The sequence below is a fragment of the Mustela nivalis genome (genome assembly GCF_964662115.1).
Source record: "Mustela nivalis genome assembly, chromosome: 17".
In the NCBI taxonomy this organism is placed as follows: Eukaryota; Metazoa; Chordata; class Mammalia; order Carnivora; family Mustelidae; genus Mustela; species Mustela nivalis.
In genome coordinates, this window is record NC_139036.1 from 26,207,839 (window position 1) to 26,227,397 (window position 19,559).

At 43.0% G+C, this 19,559-nt stretch overlaps 1 protein-coding gene across 10 annotated transcripts in view; it reads left to right on the forward strand.

The window, feature by feature from the left end:
* Positions 1-19,559, forward strand: part of SYNRG (synergin gamma) — a 54,184-nt gene that overhangs the window by 28,027 nt on the left and 6,598 nt on the right. For 5 of the 10 annotated variants that reach the window (XM_082707442.1, XM_082707445.1, XM_082707444.1 and 2 more), the window contains 5 exons: positions 1,849-2,442; positions 4,418-4,581; positions 5,364-5,417; positions 5,926-6,022; positions 7,510-7,658. In XM_082707442.1, the coding sequence (XP_082563568.1) occupies positions 1,849-2,442; positions 4,418-4,581; positions 5,364-5,417; positions 5,926-6,022; positions 7,510-7,658 (1,058 nt within the window). Of the gene's footprint in view, positions 1-1,848; positions 2,443-4,417; positions 4,582-5,363; positions 5,418-5,925; positions 6,023-7,509; positions 7,672-19,559 lie in introns of all 10 variants that reach the window. The other 5 variants (XM_082707447.1, XM_082707449.1, XM_082707448.1 and 2 more) reach the window with 2 other exon arrangements.

Sequence of the window (19,559 nt, forward strand, 5' to 3'; positions counted from 1 at the left end):
AAACTGTACATTTCTCATCTGAATATTTTGCCCCCCTCCTGTTCAACAAGCCAGATTTGAAGAGGACCATTTACACCACAGACGTTTAACATACATGTTTCTGTGGAAGTTATCTACTTTTTGCTGGTTTGCCTTTTGTGTAATCCAGGATTTTCCACTCCTGTTACTAATTTAGTGCCCTTTTGCTAGTAGAGTTAAAGGAGAAGGCGAGACAGGTTTGGAGTATACCCTTCAAAGAGCTGTGAAAATGTCAGGAATCCCTTAACCGAAAGACACAGCAACCTAGTGTGGGTCACCTATCAACTTAGGGAAACCTGGATCCCAGAACTGTGGAGCATTTGCCTTGTCAGCCATGTCTGCCATTGTGAGAGAGAGGAAGCCTTGCACCTGGCTGTCCGGCTGGGCCACCAAGACTAAGATGACATTTGGCCAGACTGAACGGCCTGCATGCTGGGGAGGGGGGGCGCTCTGCACATCAGTGGTTTTCAGCCTCGGTGGCTTTTGGTCTTTGAAAGCAAGCAAGAAACTTCCCCTAGTTAGGACCATTACAATGAGGAGTTGACATTTCATCTGTACTACAAAATAATTCCATTTTAGGCCCTAAAGCAGCAACTAAATGTCCGGTGGAGGCCGGCGGCAACGATGCTGTGCCAATCTGGCCCTTACAGGTTGCTCACCAGGCGCTGAGCCGGGTCCTTTGCACGTGTTTCCTCCAGCGCCAAAACACAGCCCTTCCCAGGCCATGGCCTTCTCAGCTTACAGGGAAGCAAACCAAGGTTGTAAGAACTGTCAAATAACTTGGGTTGTATCACACAAGCAGTAGGTGGCACCATTGAGTTGAACCAAGATCTGTCTAAATCAAAAACCTACATTCTTGGGCGGTCTGGGTGCTTTGGTCGGTTAAGGGTCAGGCAACTGATCTCAGCACAGGTCTTGATCTCCAAGTCGTGAGCTCCAGCCCCACATTGGGCTCCACATTGGGCAATGGAGCCTACTTAAAACCTTACATTCTCTCTCTACGTGTTAAATTATTTTTAAACATATATTAAGAATGCTTATAAAATGAGTCTTCTGCCCCAGCATTTCTTTCTTTTCCTTTTTTCTTTTCTCTTCTTTTTTTTAAAAGAGGGGCTGGTACATAGTTGAAGGAGAAACAGAAACCCACCCAGGACCCAGAACTTTGATTCTATTTTTTTAGAGGCTAAAGTAGATTAGATTAATTTTTCTCCCCTCATACTCCATCACAGCAGTGTGGCGTCCATATTGACAATAACAATTAGGTAAGTAACTGCTTCATTAAAATCTTACCTTTGATCTTGCCTGAGACAGAGACTCCTAAGAACTGGTTAAAAGTTAGGTAACATTATTTTTGCCTTACTTTACTTTTGAGAAATTGTCAGTTTTCAAGTAGTTTGTCATGTACATTTCATAACGTCCATGTGTTAAAGGAACATTTCCCAACCAAGTCAAGATGAAAGGGCCCAGTTTTAGGCAGGGAGTATTGTAAGTACATTTTAAAGCTTATAAGTGAACAGTTTAAGTGATCCGAACCATGTCATACATTGGTAGATGGTACTCCTCTGTCTTTTTATAGTAATCTTTACATGCAAAAAAAAAAAAAAAAAATGCTTCTTTGTAACTAAATATAAATGCCAGCTCAAAGCTAATGTGGGTTTTTAAAGATCAGATCTTACAGCCCAATTCCTTTAATTTTAGTACAAGCTCTAAATTTAGTTAACTTCAACATAAAACTAATCAAATATGCTAGACATTTTACTTCTGCAGAGTTTAGGGCATTACCTAAATCATGAGCTTGCCTCTAATTGTGGGGTCTTATTTCCCTTTCAGATATAGAGGACTTAAAATATGCTGCTTTTGGAACCTACAGTAGCAATTTTGCAGTGAGCGCACTTACGAGCTATGACTGGTCAGACAGGGATGATGCGTCTCAGGGCAGAAAACTCTCTCCATTTGTCCTCTCAGCAGGAAGCGGGTCCTCCTCAGCTGCCTCAGTTCTCCAAAAGAAAGAGACATCATTTGGCAGTTCCGAAAACCTCACCATGACCTCTCTTTCCAAAGTAACAACCTTCGCAAGTGAAGATGCTCTTCCAGAGACTGCTTTCCCAGCTTTTGCCAGTTTTAAAGATGTCATTCCTCAGGCCAGTGACCAAAAGGAATATGAAAGTGGGGACTATAAAGATTTCACAAGACAGGACTTGCCAACAACGGAACGAAGCGAAGAGGCCACCTGCCCAAGCCCAGCTTCCAGCAGCACTTCTCATGACACCCCCAAAGAGTGTTCAGATGACTTTGGAGAGTTTCAAAGTGAAAAGCCCAAAATCAGCAAATTTGACTTTTTGGTGGCCAATTCACAGAGCAAAATGAAATCCAGTGAAGAAATGATCAAAAGTGAGCTGGCGACCTTTGACCTCTCGGTTCAAGGTGAGTAGCTATCAGTAGCCATCATTGTACTGTGGTGGTTTCTTCCACTAAGGCGATAGATGTTCTTTCATACGAATAAAAAGTTGGTCTCTGGTTTAGGGGGAAGTAGATTTTGCAGCCTCTGAAGTCAGGGTCGATTATAGATAGATATAAAAAAGGTTTGCAACAAGACTGAAGTCAAGCCAGTGTCCCTCAGATAATTGCTTTTGGGGCTAACAACAAACATAGCACAGAGTCTCTTGTTCATTAGCATGTTGGCTAGAGGGGAGCTGTGTTCAAAGAGCCAGGGAGGGGCACCTGGGTGGCTCAGTTGGTTGGGCCTCTGCTTTCAGCTTGGGTCATGATTCTAGGGTCCTGGGATCGAGCCCCGCATCAGGCTCTCTGCTTGGCAGGGAGTCTGCTTCTCCCTCTTTCTCTGCCTACTTGTGATCTCTGTCTTCCAATAAATAAATAAAAATCTTAAAAAAAAAAAATGAGCGAGGAAAATGGATTTGATCCACTTGTGGGCAAGTTAGCTCTGCTCTTACTTCCTGGCTGTGGACTGTATTTTTTAGTTCAGAGACTGCAATGTGGTAGCCATGGATCTGCATCTGGTCTGCAGAACTGTTTTGATTGGTCTGCACAGAATGTGTTGTGTTTTTTTTTTTTTTAAGATTTTATTTATTTATTTGACAGAGAGATCACAAGTAGGCAGAGAGGCAGGCAGAGAGAGAGAGGGAAGCAGGCTCCCTGTGGAGCAGAGAGCCGATGCGGGCCTTGATCCCAGGACCCTGGGACCATGACCTGAGCTGAAGGCAGAGGCTTTAACCCACTGAGCCACCCAGGCGCCCCAGAATGTTTTTTAATGGGTGGAACAGTTGCCAGTAGATAAGAATCATGAGATTTCACAATCTGGATTTCTAGCTTTTCTTGAAAAGTTGTCACTACTAGGCCTGTGTCTCCCCATCTGACAATCCAGTGTGCTGAGTAGCACTTTGCAGCACTCTGACAGATGGGACATGCTGGCCCAGTGTCACAGGCCCACCACCTCTTGTCTCTGGCTGTCCTACTTCAGTCATTTACTTGACCTATCTGTTCTCCGAAGGCATTTAAGCGTGCCCCTTCTACTTCTACTTAAGCCCATCCTAACTGAAGGTATCATTGATTTCTGTTGGATTGGGAGTAGGGAGGAGCTCGGTGCAAACCCATGACTAATGACTGGAAAAGAACCCAATTCTTGGGGCGCCTGGGTGGCTCAGTGGGTTAAGCCGCTGCCTTCGGCTCAGGTCATGATCTCAGGGCTCTGGGATCAAGTCCCGCATCGGGCTCTCTGCTCAGCAGGGAGCCTGCTTCCTCCTCTCTCTCTCTCTGCCTGCCTCTCTGCCTACTTGTGATCTCTCTCTGTCAAATAAATAAAATCTCTTTAAAAAAAAAAAAAAAGAACCCAATTCTTATGCACTGATCTTTTTTTTTTTTTTTTAAAGATTTTATTTATTTGACAGAAATCACAAGTAGATGGAGAGGCAGGCAGAGAGAGAGAGAGAGAGAGGGAGGGAAGCAGGCTCCCTGCCGAGCAGAGAGCCCGATGCGGGACTCGATCCCAGGACCCTGAGATCATGACCTGAGCCGAAGGCAGCGGCTTAACCCACTGAGCCACCCAGGCGCCCCTGCACTGATCTTTAAAATGCTATTTATTGCACACTTACCAGATGGCAATGTAGGGTAAACATCACTTTTACATGCACTAGGAAACCAAAAAAAATTCATTTGACTCTCTTTATTGCAATACTTGCTTTATTGACATGGTCTGGAGCCAAACACACACTGTCTCCAAGATACACCTGGATAGCTTGCCAGAGAAGAATGAACGAGGACTGTGTTTCTGAATGCTTCGTGGCATAAGCATCTAAAGAAGAGGGTCTCATAGCAAGGAAAAGCCTTGGCTTGAATTAAGCTGAGTATTGAGAACCTTTGACTGTGCTGTCCACTTCTCCAGGATCACACAAAAGGAGTTTGAGCCTTGGCGATAAAGAAATAAGCCGTTCTTCTCCCTCTCCGGCTCTGGAGCAGCCTTTCAGAGACCGTTCCAACACTCTGAGTGAGAAGCCAGCCCTGCCTGTCATCCGTGACAAGTACAAAGATCTGACAGGAGAGGTGGAGGTGAGTCAGGGAGTTTCCTCCAGGGGGCACATCTAAGACCATCCAGGCACTGAGGGCCTCAAGAAAAAATGCTTGTGGTGAAGTAAGGGCAGAAGGTCACAAGGAACCAGACATAAAATATTTAATTAGAGGGAGAGAATGGCAGCATTAGCCCTGGATAAAAATACTCGCAGGTGCAACATCTGCTGAAAGTTTTCAGCGACCCTAAAATTGAAATGATTCATGAGACTTCACAAGGAGGGAAGTGTTTGAAGGAAGTTTTCTTTGGGCACTTGGAATTTATCATTTTGGACTTAGCGAATGTTAAAACATCAAAATAGAGGAGGGGGGGAACTTTCCAGATCTTTGTTGGCTGCGTCTTAGTCCCACGCTGTTTTTCTCCTATAGCCAATGCTCTTAACTCTCCGCCCTGCCCCTCCTTGTCATTCATTCTGGTGCCTATCGGCCTAGCTGTAGGACTGCCGGTGGGTTACTGTTTACTCTTGTATAAAACATCTGTGTGGTTAGCACCTTTGAAGCAGTTTCTGCTATTACTAGAACAAATGAGGCAACATTAATAGAGGGAAGCTGCTACAAAACATACCTCTCAGATTCGCAAGTCCAGGGCTCAGAAGTTACACATATCAATAATTTTGAATAGTCACTAGTGGTTTCAAAAGGTAAACTGTACTTGAAGTAGAGTGGTTTTAATAAAAAGGAAATTCTTCCAGTGCTTTTTAAATGGACAGAAATCACAGAGGATTCCAGGCTTCCCAGTTTAACCAGTTCTTAAAATTTCACAGGAGAATGAGAGATACGCGTATGAATGGCAGAGATGCCTGGGGAGTGCCCTAGATGTGAGTATGTCATTTTATGGTGCTCACATGCATGTAAGTGCTGTCTTGTGCCATTTTGCCTTCTTTCTGTGGTTCATTTGAAAGGACAGAGGAAAACCTGAGGAGAGCCCTCCCTCAATGGCCTTATGCAAAGGGCAGCTCTATGGAAAGTCACACATCATAAGGGAGGCTTCTTTCACGTTTACTATAGCAAACACTGGTTCATTTGTCACTTGTGCCCTCACCTGTCACTGTGTTTAAAAAAATAGCAAAATGATATCATTAATGCTGCCTAAATTAAAATAGCATTTAAACTTAAGAACCTCTCTCTTTTCCAAAGAAACGGAGAATTGTTTCTTTAAGATTAAAATTAAGTTCTCAGATTTGGGTCTGTGGAGTCATATACATCTATCAGCCCATCATGCTTTTTCAGCCCTCTGGCTTCTCTATTGGGTTTTCTACTAATAGGAAATTGATTTGTGGTGACTATTCTCCATTTAATGAGGTGGTATGATTTTGTTTCTTGTAGGTCATTAAGAAGGCAAATGATACTTTAAATGGAATCAGTAGTAGTTGTGTGTGCACAGAAGTAATCCAGTCAGCTCAAGGCATGGAGTATTTATTAGGTATGTTCTTTTGTGTTTTACTTATTCAGAATCTTGAAGTTCACAATATTTTCAGTTTTCCCTTATGTTAAGTATTTTAATGTAGATCTTTCAAGCTACATATGACTTTCTAGGTAAGATGCTTGAGTCACAGAAACAACTGTTCAACTTAAGGTACCTATGGTGAAGTTTCTCAGTCCTTACATACATCCCAGTGTAAAACTGGGTCTGTGTTACTGGTTTATCAAAGAATCTGACCCAGATGAGGCATTAGCATGAAACCCTTGCGGGGGCACCTGGGTGGCTACATCGGTAAAGCATCCAACTCTTGATCGCAGTGAAGTTCTTGGGCCCCCAATTAATGCCTTACCTTGACCATGCTCTGTCGGTTCTTCCTCTCTGCCCCTTATTGACATCACAATTCCTTACCTTCCTGCCTGTCTTCAGCTATTAAATGTCTCAGTCCAGCTTGGGACCCCAGCCTCTGTCTAGTTCAGTATTGCTCTCCTCCTGAAGTTTACACTTGGCCCGTGACCAGAGCCACTGGTCTTGGACCCTAGTTGTTTTCAGATCTCTGCTCAGGTGTCACCTTCTGAGTAAGGTCTTCCCTGGCCTCCCTTTCTCAGAACTGTGCCCCCACCCCACCCTGGCACCTTCCTGCCCTTCTTCTGGGGAAGGAAGAGGAAAAGCAGAGCGCTGTACCTCAGCTGATGATGCCCTAATCTGAGGACCACCTGGAATTCCTCCAGTCCTCTCTTCTAGAGGCTCGGAGGAAAGTTGGGGATGTGTCTGGTGGCTGTCCTTAGAAAGTGAAGAAGCTTGGCACCTTTCTTCCTGGCTGGAAGAATTCAGCCACAGTTCAGAGACCACAGGAGAAGCACATGTGCTGTTCTGCTAAGTGGATATAAAAGAAGAATGAAGCCACAGAGTTTGTAAATCATTGGGCATTCAGAGAAGTGAGATATTTCTTAATTACTTTGTGATGATATTGACAATCAGATTCTTTTAGGCTTTTGATGTTCCCATTTTAAATGGGAAACATTGAATGTTCAATCCCAGTTTAATGGAATTTCCCAAACTTAAACAGATGAACTTATAAAGAAGCCAGGGAAAATGTGCTAATACTTGCATAGTGTCTCTTTTTCTACAGGCATTGCTCTAAGCCTTTTACAGTATTAACCCATTCAGTCCTCCTTGGGGAAGTGGGTTTATCCCCATTTTACAGATGAAGAAAGTGAGGTCCAGAGAGGTTATGTGACTTGCCCAGAGTGACACAGCTAGGAAGTGGCAGAGCTGGGATTTGAACCCAGGTATTGTAGCTGTGATTCATGCTCTTACCAGGAAGTTACACTGCAACACTGTGTAGACTGGTCCCAAGGAGTAGTCCATTCACTTCTGTGCAGATACAGTCCGCGTTTCCCACAAAGACACCAGCAGGTGGTAGTGCAACCCTGTGCTACCCATCGTCTCTGCACTTCCTGCCCTCACCCCGCCCTCTCACCGTCCAGGTGTCGTTGAGGTGTACAGAGTGACCAAGCGCGTGGAGCTGGGCATAAAGGCCACCGCAGTGTGCAGTGAGAAACTCCAGCAGCTGCTGAAGGACATCGATAAAGTATGGAATAACCTCATTGGCTTCATGTCCCTGGCCACGCTCACGGTAAGGCCGCGCGGTGCTTAGCACTTGCTTTCCTTGCCAGAAACCTCAGCAGTAAAGTGACGTGTACGCCCCTGTGGCGGCACCTTCTGCAGGGTGAAGGTGAGGTGCCTCCTGGATTGTGGGACATTCGAGGAAGGAGATCAGTGTACAGTTAGCCGAAGGCCCCAGCTCGGCTGCTCGACAGCCCCTGGACTGGCGTTGCCCACATAAATCCAGAGCATAGGAAAACATCTGCTCTGGCAACATCCTGGGGCTGCTTCCTTTTTTTCAAATTTTATTTATTTAATAAATAACCTCTCCACCCAACATGGGGCTCAGACTTACACCCCCGAGATCAAGAGTTGCACGCTCTCCTGCTGGAGCCAGCCGGGAGCCCTGCCCGCATCCCTCCATCCGCACCTGTCACATACACAGACCCTCATTTTGCAGAGTGTTGCTGTGTATTCCTCTGCTTGCTCCTCTAGTTCCCTATGGCCCCATGTGTGTCCTTTTAAAACGCTGGGCAACACATCTTGCTGCCGTCCTGTGGTTCATTTAGTCTTTTTACTTTCGTAGGCCCTTGGATTATTTCCACTTCTTCCTGTTATGAATGGTTCCATTCTGAATATCATTAAACAAATGATTACTCACCCTTCCAGGGATATAGTTCCCCCAAGTGAACTTACAAGGTCGGAATGTGTGTTTGCACACACGCTTGTGTTCATATATATATTATTGTGTGGCTTTCTAGAGAGTTTGGGCTAGTGGGCAGTGCTTCCAACAACATAGAAGTATACTTTTCTTTACACTATGTTCCAGCTTTGTTTGTATGCTATTTCATTTAGCAAGTGCATAGTGAGTCCCTAAAGGTGTTCTGTTTTGTTTTTAAAGACTTTATTTTTAAGTAATCTCTACACCCATTGTGGGGCTTGAACTCAAAACCCTGAGATCAAGAGTCACCCTCTACTGACTGAGCCAGCCAGGCACCCCGCCCCCGTAGGTGTTTTTATATTTCGTTCATTTTGTAGAGGCTGTGCAGTATTCCTAATGATAATTTACTCTATTTTCTTTATGTGTAAATTGATCATCTATCTGTTTTGACTATTTGACCATCTATTCGGTGAAATATGTTATTGACCTTACATATTTCATATTTGTAATAGATATATATATACACACAGATGTAGACTGGCAAGTTTATACTGTTCTTTTCGTCATCTTCTATTTTCCCTTCGTTTTCCATTTCATTGGGCAAAACTATTTTATTTTTATATATTCATGCCTATTCAGTTTGTCTCTGATAATATCCTTTATTTCACAATAGTCAGAAATTTATCTTCCTTCCACAGCTGGAATAAATATGCTATTCCATTTTCTTCTTTTCTTTCTCTCCTCCTCACATGTAAGTGTGTGACCCATCTGAGTGGGCCCGCCGTCATAGGGTAGGAAGCGGTCCTTCCTGCGCTGTGCTGATAGGCAGGTGGATACCAGCTCTCCCAACAACATGCCTTCAACAGCAGATCTTCTCACCATTGTTATTTTGCTTCTGATTTGTAATATTAAGTTCTTAAAGAGTTTAAATCATTTCCAAAATCTCTATTTTGTTCCCTTGGGCTATTTTTCAATTTATAACCTAAAATCATACAGTTTAGGTAATTATTTTTAAAAAAACACAGTTCTGGCCAGTATAATAAGAAATAAAGTATAAATATTTGAAAGGAAGAGATAAATTATGTTTATTTGGTGATATGAAATACTTATAGAAACCTGAATTCAAGAGGTTAAATCTATTGAGTTTGGCAAAAAAAAAAAAAAATCTTAGCATTCTTACATATATTTTTTTAATATATTAAATCACTCCAGTCCTTATCACTTCTGACCACATAGCTAGAGTTGCTGGTTCATTTTGTTAGCCCCAATCTGTTCTGCACACCCTCGAAGCCCGTTCTTTCTGAAATTCAAGTCTGGTTATGTCATTTAAATCCCATTTAAAATCCTGCAGTGGGCTCTCCATAGTCTTCAGGATCAAGTTTTAACTCCTTAGCTCAGTGTTTAAGGCCTTTCCCATCCCCTGGGCTACCTTTGCCTCTTCCTATGTTAGACTTCTTTTCCCTCTGGACTCTGTATCGTTCTCCCAGAAGTATCCCACAGAGCCCTTCAGTCTGAATTTGATGCCCTTCCTGTTTGTATCCACAGCACATTCTCTCTGTCTGAGCACTTAACACGCCTGTTGATAATTGTGTGTTTGCTTGGTTTTTGCCGGCTAGGTTGTTTGCTCCTTAAAAGCCAGACCGTGTTGTTTCTTTCTTTATGTTCTAATGCAGTGTTTGGTGGGACTTTGTACTTTGTTTTATACCCTTTTGAACCTACCAGTTTTTTTCAAACTAGATACACATTTTTATACCTCATAATGTTAATAACAGGTTTCAGTTTTTTAAATAAGCGGATAAGAAAATGAAACAGGGAAAAAAGAAAGGAGTGGAGATAAAATAAAGCCAGGAATGAAGTTAAGTATACAAAAGTGTGTGCTTTTAAAGTGCTTGCATTCGCTAGTGGTGAGCTGTAGTTAGTTGACTTTACCCTTTCTAGGAATTGACATAAAGAGACATGATGAGTTCCATGATTCACTGTGGTCATAATATAAAAATAAATCCACTATTGGGAGATACATAATTTTTCTGGTACTGATACCAGAAAACATTTCTTTTGTGGGCTTTTATAAAGAGGAAACTAATATAACCTATGTTATTTTCAACCTCCTTTCAGCAAATAAAGCAGTAGGTTTCACTGAGTCATTTCTTCTGAAATCTCTCAGTATAGGCCAAATGGCGTAGCTCCAAGTACAAGTTAGTGGAAGTCAATCTGAGTGTGGGAAAACAGACTGAACGGGAACTGGGAAGTAGCCCAGCAGGGCACATGGATGGTTGGCTCACATCTTTGATCTGTAAAGAAAACCTGCAAGTAGATGTGAACTAGACCAGCATCCCGGTAAAATCTGAGCAACACCATAAAGTGATTCGTGAAAGGGAGGCACTGCTAATGACTAAACATTAATTCAGACCCAAGCAAGATTTCATTTTCTACCTACTAATAAACCCAGATTTTGTTCGGTTTGCCTCTTAGAATCTTAATGGGGTCAGTGTGGTAAAATGGGAACTCTTCCTTAGGGAATTTATTAGGAACTATAAATTGATATCACCAATATACTTTCCCCTCTGTCTGTGAACCCCTTGAGGACAAGGACCAAGACCACATTTTGTTTGTTTTCTGTTCTCTATCTAAGCACGGTGCCAGGCACTGCATAAACACCCAGTAAAAGGCAAGTGAATGGAAGCACTTACATTCCGAGTAGTTTGGCTCAGCAGTTTCACTTACAGGAAAACTTCCCAAGGCAACGGTTCTAAATACAAGCTCACAAAAAAAGGCAAGTTAGGGGCACCTAGGTAGCTCAGTCGTTAAGCATCTGCCTTCAGCTCAGGTCATGATCCCAGTATCCTGGTCTCCAGCCCCGCATCAGGCTCCTTACTCTGCGGGAAGCCTGCTTCTCCCTCTCCCGCTCCCCTTGCTTCTGTTCCCTCTCTCACTGTGTCTTTCTCTGTCAAATAAATAAATAAAAACTTAAAAAAAAAAAAAAGAGTTAAATGCACAAGTTGTTCTTTGTAAAAGTCTAGAGGATCTGTCAAGTCAGTTGTGTTGTGAATCTTCATATTATGATGCTCTGCTCTAAAAAAGGAGCCCCAGGTTTGAAATAACACCGAACTGTCACTCCAGGACTGGAAGGAACTAAGCTACAACAGCACGAGGGTTGTGTTTGGGTGATGAAACCCTGGGTTTTCTAATGTTTCTAAGCACCAGCTGCATACCAAATGAGTTGGCTGATGACATATTCAGGGGTGGCTGTGGGACAGGAAAGGACATGTTACTGGTTGTTTATTCTGGAGTTCACTGTAATGTTACCTCTGCTTCATCTGAGCCTCTCTCACTGGTCTTAAAGAAGTCTTACGTCAAAACTCATTTATGGCATGTTTTATAGCAACAAGATGTCTAAGACCAAACATTATAATCTAGAGATCAGTATGCGTCTGGGTCTGTCCTAATTCGCCATCTTTTGCTTCCTAACATTATGCTTATGTGAACCAGATGAAGCGGGAATATCTTCTTCATCATCAGCCGACTTTTACTGAGCGCTAACCATGTACTGTACCCCGTTCTTAACTCTTAACTTTTTAATGTACTTAATACAGAACTTTCAAGGATAGTTACTGTTATTCTCCCCCCTTCACAGGTGAAAAACTGAGGCACCAAGATATCACCTGGGTTCAGTCTCAAAATCAGAAGTCTGCTTTTTAGCCACTATCCTCTGTTGCCTCCTTGAAATGGGCAAACTGGATGGGGAAAACCAGAGATGTGCAGAAGCCTTTCTGGGGAAAGATGATTGTTACTTAGCATCTGAGTTAATGAGGTGAAACACCAGGCGTCTCTCCTAACAGCAACTTGATAGAAAAAGTTAAGTTATTTCCTGTACATTTTCCCCCATTTGTAGCCCAGGACTAGTTTGTGGGACACCTGGGTGGCTCAGTTAAGCCGCTGCCTTTGGCTCAGGTCATGATCCCAGGGTCCTGGGAGTGAGCCCCGCATCAGGCTCGCTGCTCAGCAGAGAGTCAACTTCTCCCTTTCCCTTCTCCCTGCTCATTTTCTCTTTCTTTCTTTCTCACTCTCCTCTCAAATAAAATCTTAAAAAAGTAATAATAATAACCTCACCCTTTCCATTTAGATTATAACATTCTTTGTTTTGATGGAAGTCAGTTTCTCATTTAATTAATGTTTTGAAAACTGGATTTCTGTACAAACCCTACAGTCAGGGGCACCTGGGTGGCACAATCATTTGAGAGTCTGGCTCTTGGTTTCTGCTCAGGTCATGATCTCTGTGTCATGAGATGAAGCCCTGCATTGGGCTCCGTGCTGGGCATGGAGCTTGCTTAAGATCCTCTCTTTCCCTCTCCCCCCAGCTCCACTTGTGTGTGCACTCTCTAGATAAATAAATGAATAAAATCTTTATTAACTCCTACACACCTCAAATCAGCTACTCATCTCTTCTCTCCTGGTGTTGGTAGAAAAAGATGGCTGTGATACGAAGCATCTGTCCTTGTCCTGAGCTCTTTGCAGAAAAATTATCACGGAAGACCAGTTGCCTTAACCAAGCTCCTTATATATTCATTCTTTTCAGTTTGGCGCCAGAGATATTCAAGGCAAACCCTGGCGTGGGTTGCTATCATGTAGTGACTTCTTGAGGTCGCCACTGTCACTGAATGAGGTGGAAGCCACTTTCATCCTTGTACATCTTTTCAGACTTCTAGACTCCCCCAGTGCTACAGCTGCTGCTTGTGAGAAAGGCTTGCCTTCTGGACAGCTTCTCCAGGCCTTCCTGCCTGCCTTCCTCTAGTAAATACAAAAATCTATTATAGCATTCAATAAGTTGTGTTACTTAAACCACTGAGGAACTTAGACAAGTGCTTAACCCAAATAACTAATGTGCCTGTAAAGATACAGGATATCCCATCATTCTAAAAGGTTTCCTTGTGCTCATTCTTTGTCATCATCCCATTCAGAGATTGTAATCCCTATTCTGATTTTTTTTATACCAAGGATTAATTTTGTTCAGACCTTTTTAGAGAAGCCATAGAGGGGCATCTGGCTGGCTCAGTTGGTAGAATATGCATCTCTTTTTTTTTTCCCATTTTGTTTTTTTTAAGATTTATTTATTTATTTTAAAAAGCATGTACACATGTGAGTTAGGGGGAGGGACAAAGGGACAGAATCTTAAACTCCCTGCTGAGCATGGAGCCCAATGCGGGGCTTGATCCCTGGACCCTGAGACCTGAGCCAAAACCAAGAGTCAGATGCCCAACCCGCTGGACCACCCAGGTACCCCGAGTATGTGACTGTTAATCTTGGGGTTGTAGATTGGAGCTTTACGTTGGGTGTAGAGATTACTTAAAACAAAAAAAAAAGCTATAGAATTTGCTTTTGTGATCTCAAAGAACACTTGTTGGTTCTGGTTACCCATCTAACCTGGGAAATGTTGCCCTGTTCACATGTGATGATTCTAAATCCGTCAGTGTGGCAGAAAGTGAGGTAATGGGAAGAGTTGCCAGTCATTTATGTCCTCTCATCAAGCTCCCGTGAAGAACCTCCATATCTACCATCCATGTCTAGTGAGTGATGTTACCTAACATTTTTTTTAGACATGGGCTGACTGTATAGGGATTAATTAGTCTGCAGCTAGAGAACCCAGGAATGCATGTGGATTGTACATGAACTCAACTGAGTCTTCATTTCCTCTAATTACTCATGCTTTCCCAGTTGTGCCTTTTTCACCTAGTTAGGTATGAGAGAAAAACAGTCCTCCTCTTCTTGGCTGTTATTCCTGATTATACCATGTCATTTCCTTTTGGTAACTAGTAAGTCTTTGGTCTGTAAAACTGCATGAAGAATAATAGGCATTCTCCAGAGGAAGTATGAGCTAGGACTTGTCGCAAAGGAACTTTGACTCTAAAAATAGATATGTGAATGTAAATGACCCAAACCAACATCTGTATAGTTTGGTTGGAACAAAACTCTGCAAACTCCAGGGACTCTGGCTGGGAGACAATACAGAGAGCTCATTATTAGAGAGAAGCAGGACTGAGGTTGTATAGGAAGCTTTTAACTCTTCATAGTTGCTTCATTTTAGGTAGAATTTAAAGTTCCTTAATGAACCAAATTGCCATAGTCCTATTTGATTCCAGTAATATAATAGTTTATTTTGTACCCAGAACCTGTCAGGCATCATGCTGTATGCTTTACATTCATTCTCATTTAACCCTTGTACAGTCCTTTGAGGTCAGTAAGATCATCCCCATTTGCAGCTGAAGAAATTAAGGCTCAGAGATGAACCTTGCCTGAAACTGACAAATCAGGGACTTGAATGCACATCCTAGCTTTATTTTATTTTAATTTAATTTATTTTATTTTATTTTTAAGATTTATTTGCACGGGGGGCCTGGGCATCTTAGTGGGTTAAGTATCCAACTCTAGGTTGGACTCAGGTCATGATCTCAGGGTCGTAAGATCAAGCCCTACATTGGGCTCCGTGCTCAGTGCAGTCTGCTTGAGACTCTTTCTTCCTCCCCACTGTTTGTGTGTGCTTTCTCTTTCTCTCTCTCTCAAGTAAATGTTTTTTTAAAAAATAAAGATTTACTTATTTGAGAGAAAGAGCACCAGTGGAGGGCGGGGGGCAAAGGGAGAGGGAGAAGGAGGAAGCAGACTCTGCCCAGAGTGCGGAGCCCCAAACAGGGCTCGATCTCACAACCCTGAGATCATGAGTGTCAAAAGTCCATTCTTCTTACTGTGTCCATGGCGGCTTCCAGGATGCTTTTAAAAAAAAAAAAAAGATTGTTTCTTCCATGAAGACATCATGAAACTCTTACCATCAAGAAGCAGCTGTTACTACCTTTCTTGAGGGAAAAGGGCCTAGCGTGTTAGGGCTCCATCACAGTAGTAGTGCTTGGGCTGAGGAAAGCAAAGCACGCGACCACTGAGGCTCCCTGGCATTTACTGAAGTTGAAGTTCTCCTGTCAAGCTTCGGTGCGTTCATTGCGCACGGATGAGAGCTCCCTCTTGTGGTGGGAGCGCGCGCGTCTCCGCGCCCAAACCGAAGGCGCTGGGTGTTTCTCAGGAGGTAAATGTCCCTGCTTTCCAGTGAGCTGAGTGAATTGTTACCTCAAAGTTGAAGTGCAGTAGGTTTAGAACAAAGAAAGACTCAGCCCTGGAAATCAAAATGGATCCATAAAATCTATAGAAAGAGACTGGCCGTTATTCTGCTAACCTCCAGTCAGCTGAAAATCCCACAGGCTTTGATTCCCTTGTCACCCTCGGTATAGAGCAGGTTCTTGGGGGCTTCCTTTCAGTGTGGTGTATGCAGTGAATTTCCGAGTTCTTACTTCCCGTTGCTGTGGCAACGGAAGTTGCCAACTATTTTTTTTATATGGCAAATATTATTTTTAATAGTTATTAGTTGTTATTAATAACTAGTAGTTAATAATAGCTACTATTAAAATATTTTTAATAAAGATATTTTTAATTTTTTTAAGTTGCCAACTATTACTTTTTTATATGGCAACTATTATTTTTAATAGTGGTAGCATTTTGTCATCTTGGCGGTGCACACATTGTTTTATTCTTTTTTAAAGATTTTATTTATTTATTTGACAGAGATCACAAGTAGGTAGAGAGGCAGGCAGAGAGAGAGGGGGAAGCAGGCTCCCTGCTGAGCAAAGAGCCCAACGTGGGACTCCATCCCAGGACCCTGAGATCATGACCTGAGCCAAAGGCAGAGGTTTAACTCACTGAGCCACCCAAGCACCCCTTCACACATTGTTTTAGAGATTGAATCTTCATTATGTTTCTGCATGGCTATCCTCAGTTGACGTTAGGGGAGAGGGTAGATGGAATAAGGCACACACACACACCCAAAGATGACCATGTCCTAATCCCCGGAACCTGTGAATTTATTACCTTATGTGGTAGAAGGAACTTGACAGATGTGATTAAGTTAAGGGTCTTTTTTTTTTTTTTTTTTAAGATTTTTTATTTTTTATTTATTTATTTGTCAGAGAGAGAGAGGTAGAGCGAGCGTGAGCACAAGCAGACAGAGAGAGGCAGGCAGAGTCAGAGTGAGAAGCAGGCTCCCTGCAGAGCAAGGAGCCCGATGTGGGACTCGATCCCAGGACGCTGGGATCATGACCTGAGCCGAAGGCAGCTGCTCAACCAACTGAGCCACCCAGGCGTCCCAGTTAAGGGTCTTTAAATGGGGAATTTAATCAGGCATAGAGTGAGTGAGCATGAGAAAAGCCAGTATGACAGTTGAACCAAAGAGAAAGATCAGCAGATTCTGTGCTGTTGGCTTTGAAGATAGAAAGTGGAACCATGATTCAAGGAATATACAGGTGGTCTCTAGAAACTAGACAAAGGAACAGATTCTCCCCTAGAATTTCCAGAAAGAATGCTGTATTGCTGGCTTACTTTAGAATTCTGACCTCCGGAACTATAAGAGAATACACTTAAGTTATTTTGTTTCTTTTTTAAAGATTTTTATTTGTTTGGCAGAGAGTGTGCATGCACAAATAGGGGGAGTAGGAGGGAGAGGGAGTAGCAGGCTCACCACAGAGCAGATGGAGCCCGATGTGGGACTCGATCCCAGGACCCCAGGATCATGACCTGAGCCAAAGGCAGTTGTATAACCAACTGGGCCACCCAGAACTCCAACTTGGGTTTTATTTATTTTTTTTTTTTTAAAGACAGAGAGAGATCACAAGTAGGCAGAGAGAGAGAGGAGGAAGCAGGCTCCCTGCCAAGCAGAGAGCCCGATGTGGGACTCGATCCCAGGACCCCAGGATCATGACCCGAGCCAAAGGCAGTTGTGTAACCAACTGGGCCACCCAGAACTCCAACTTAGGTTTTATTTATTTATTTTTTTAAAGATTTTATTTATTTACTTGACAGAGAGAGATCACAAGTGGGAGAGAGAGCGGAGGAAGCAGGCTCCCTGCCAAGCAGAGAGCCTGATGCGGGACTCGATCCCAGGACCCTGAGATCATGACCTGAGCCGAAGGCAGAGGCTTAACCCACTGAGCCACCCAGCTGCCCTCCAACTTAGGTTTTAAACAACTAAATTTTTGCTCCTTTGTTAGGGCGGCAGTAGGAAAAAATAGACAAAACAGTGAAACTGAGAATCAAAATGGTTACATTATAATCCAAGCCAAAAGTCTAGAATTACTTGTGGAACTGTGTTTAGATCATTGTTTTATATTAGCCAAACTAGGCCGGGTTTGTTCTATGGGAACAGCTCCCCCCACTGTCTTAGTCATGTAAAACCACAGAGCTGTGTTGCTCCTGCCACATGTCCATCTCAAGATGGAGGGGTCCTTGTGGAAGGTCCTTCTCATTCAGGGACCTAGGGTGACAAAGCCTCCACCACATGGAACATAGCTGATCACTGTGAGAGGGTCAAGGGAACATGACAAACAGCATATCGGTCTTAAAGACTTCCTCCCAGAAGTGACACGTGTGGCCAAGGATCTGCTTGCTGTATGGCTGTGCATCATTTCAGGGGCTAGGAAGTGCCCATCCTGCTATTTGCCCAGAAGAATTATAGTGAGGATATTTGGAAAGAACACTAATTACTACCAAATTCTCCTTTGATAATGATTTTCTTGCTGTTTATTATTGACTAAAGACTCAGGATTATATATCCCAGTCTCATTTTGGGACTTACTGTATGTAGGTCATTTATACTGTAACTACTTTTTTAAAATCTTTACTAAATACATGAAACACTTGCCAGTAAATGTAGATGATGTTCAATTTAAAATGGCCTGCAGAGGGCATACCTTCTTAAACAACTACGGCCACGGATCCATGTCACACTGCTGCTAAGTACAACAACCCCCCCCTCCCCGCTTATAGTTGTGTACTTATAAAGGTTAATGTTACCATTTGAAAGATTAATTTGACCACAGGGTAATTTATGAAGAGCCTTGTGATTTTTCACAGGAGATTGCAATATGACCTTTTCATTTGCTTTCTTTATGCCTTTGGCAAGCAGATATTAAAGGGCTTTTCTTAATTGGATTGATTTCAAGATTGGTTTTTCCCAGATTCTAATTATTTCTCAAATAGCCCTTGTGTAGTAACATGGTAAGTATCTATAATGTAGATTACAGAGGGCTACTGTATTTCTAACCTCTTAAAAAAGCTTGTTCGATTTTGTCAAAATAAATAATTTTAATAATCATTTAGAGCACTTCAGAGAACTTCTTATATATCTCTGAGGGTCCCAGCAGCTACTGAGAAAGGAAGGTAGGACAAGTGAAATCGTTAATTGTTTTATAGATGACAGAACTGGACAGCAAACAAATAATAGTACAACCTGCTTCTGAATTTTTTTTTTTAGATTTTATTTATTTATTTGACAGAGAGAGATCACAAGTAGGCAGAGAGGCAGGCAGAGAGAGAGAGGGAGTAGCAGGCTTCCCACTGAGCAGAGAGCCCTATGTGGTACTCAGTCCCAGAACCCTGGGATCATGACCTGAGCTGAAGGCAAAGGTTTAACGCACTGAGCCACCCAGGCACCCACAACCTGCTTCTAGATTTGACCAGAGTTGGCCATGATTACACTAGAAAAAAGAAATTATTGGGGCGCCTGGGTGGTTCAGTCAATCTGCCTTCGTCTCAGGTCCTGATCCCAGGGTCCTGAGATCAAGTTCTGCATTGGGCTCCTTGCTCAGTAGGGAACCTGCTTCTCCCTTTCCTTTCCACCTGCTTGTGCACTCTTGCTGTGTGTGTGTGTGTGTATGTGTATGTGTCAAATGAATAAACAACAAAAAGAAGTTATTATCTAGCTTGGCTAAGGCCATGTAGGTTCACTTCAAGGTCAGAGTCCTCATGCACATCTGTGAAATGTCTGCCTCCCCTTTTCTTTGAGAACTGTCCGTCCTTCCTGCCCTAGGTGTGATTGGAATGGATTCAGCTCAGGTTAGTTTGAGAAAGGTTTGTGAAGCTAATACATAGTTTATGATTTCAAATTAGAAAGGGATGAGAGGACCACCTGGGTGGCTCAGTTGGCAGAGCATTTGCCTTCAGCTCAGGTCATGATCCCGGAGTTCTGGGACATCAGGCTCCCTGCTCAGCAGGGAGTCTGCTTCTCCCTTTGCCTCTGCCCCTCCTCCCTGCTCCTGCATATGCACTCTCTCTCTCTCAAATAAATAAATAAAATATTTTTAAAAAGCGGGAGGGATGGGCACCTGGGTGGCTCAGTGGGTTAAGCCACTGCCTTCAGCTCAGGTCATGATTTCAGGGTCCTGGGATCGAGCATCGGGCTCT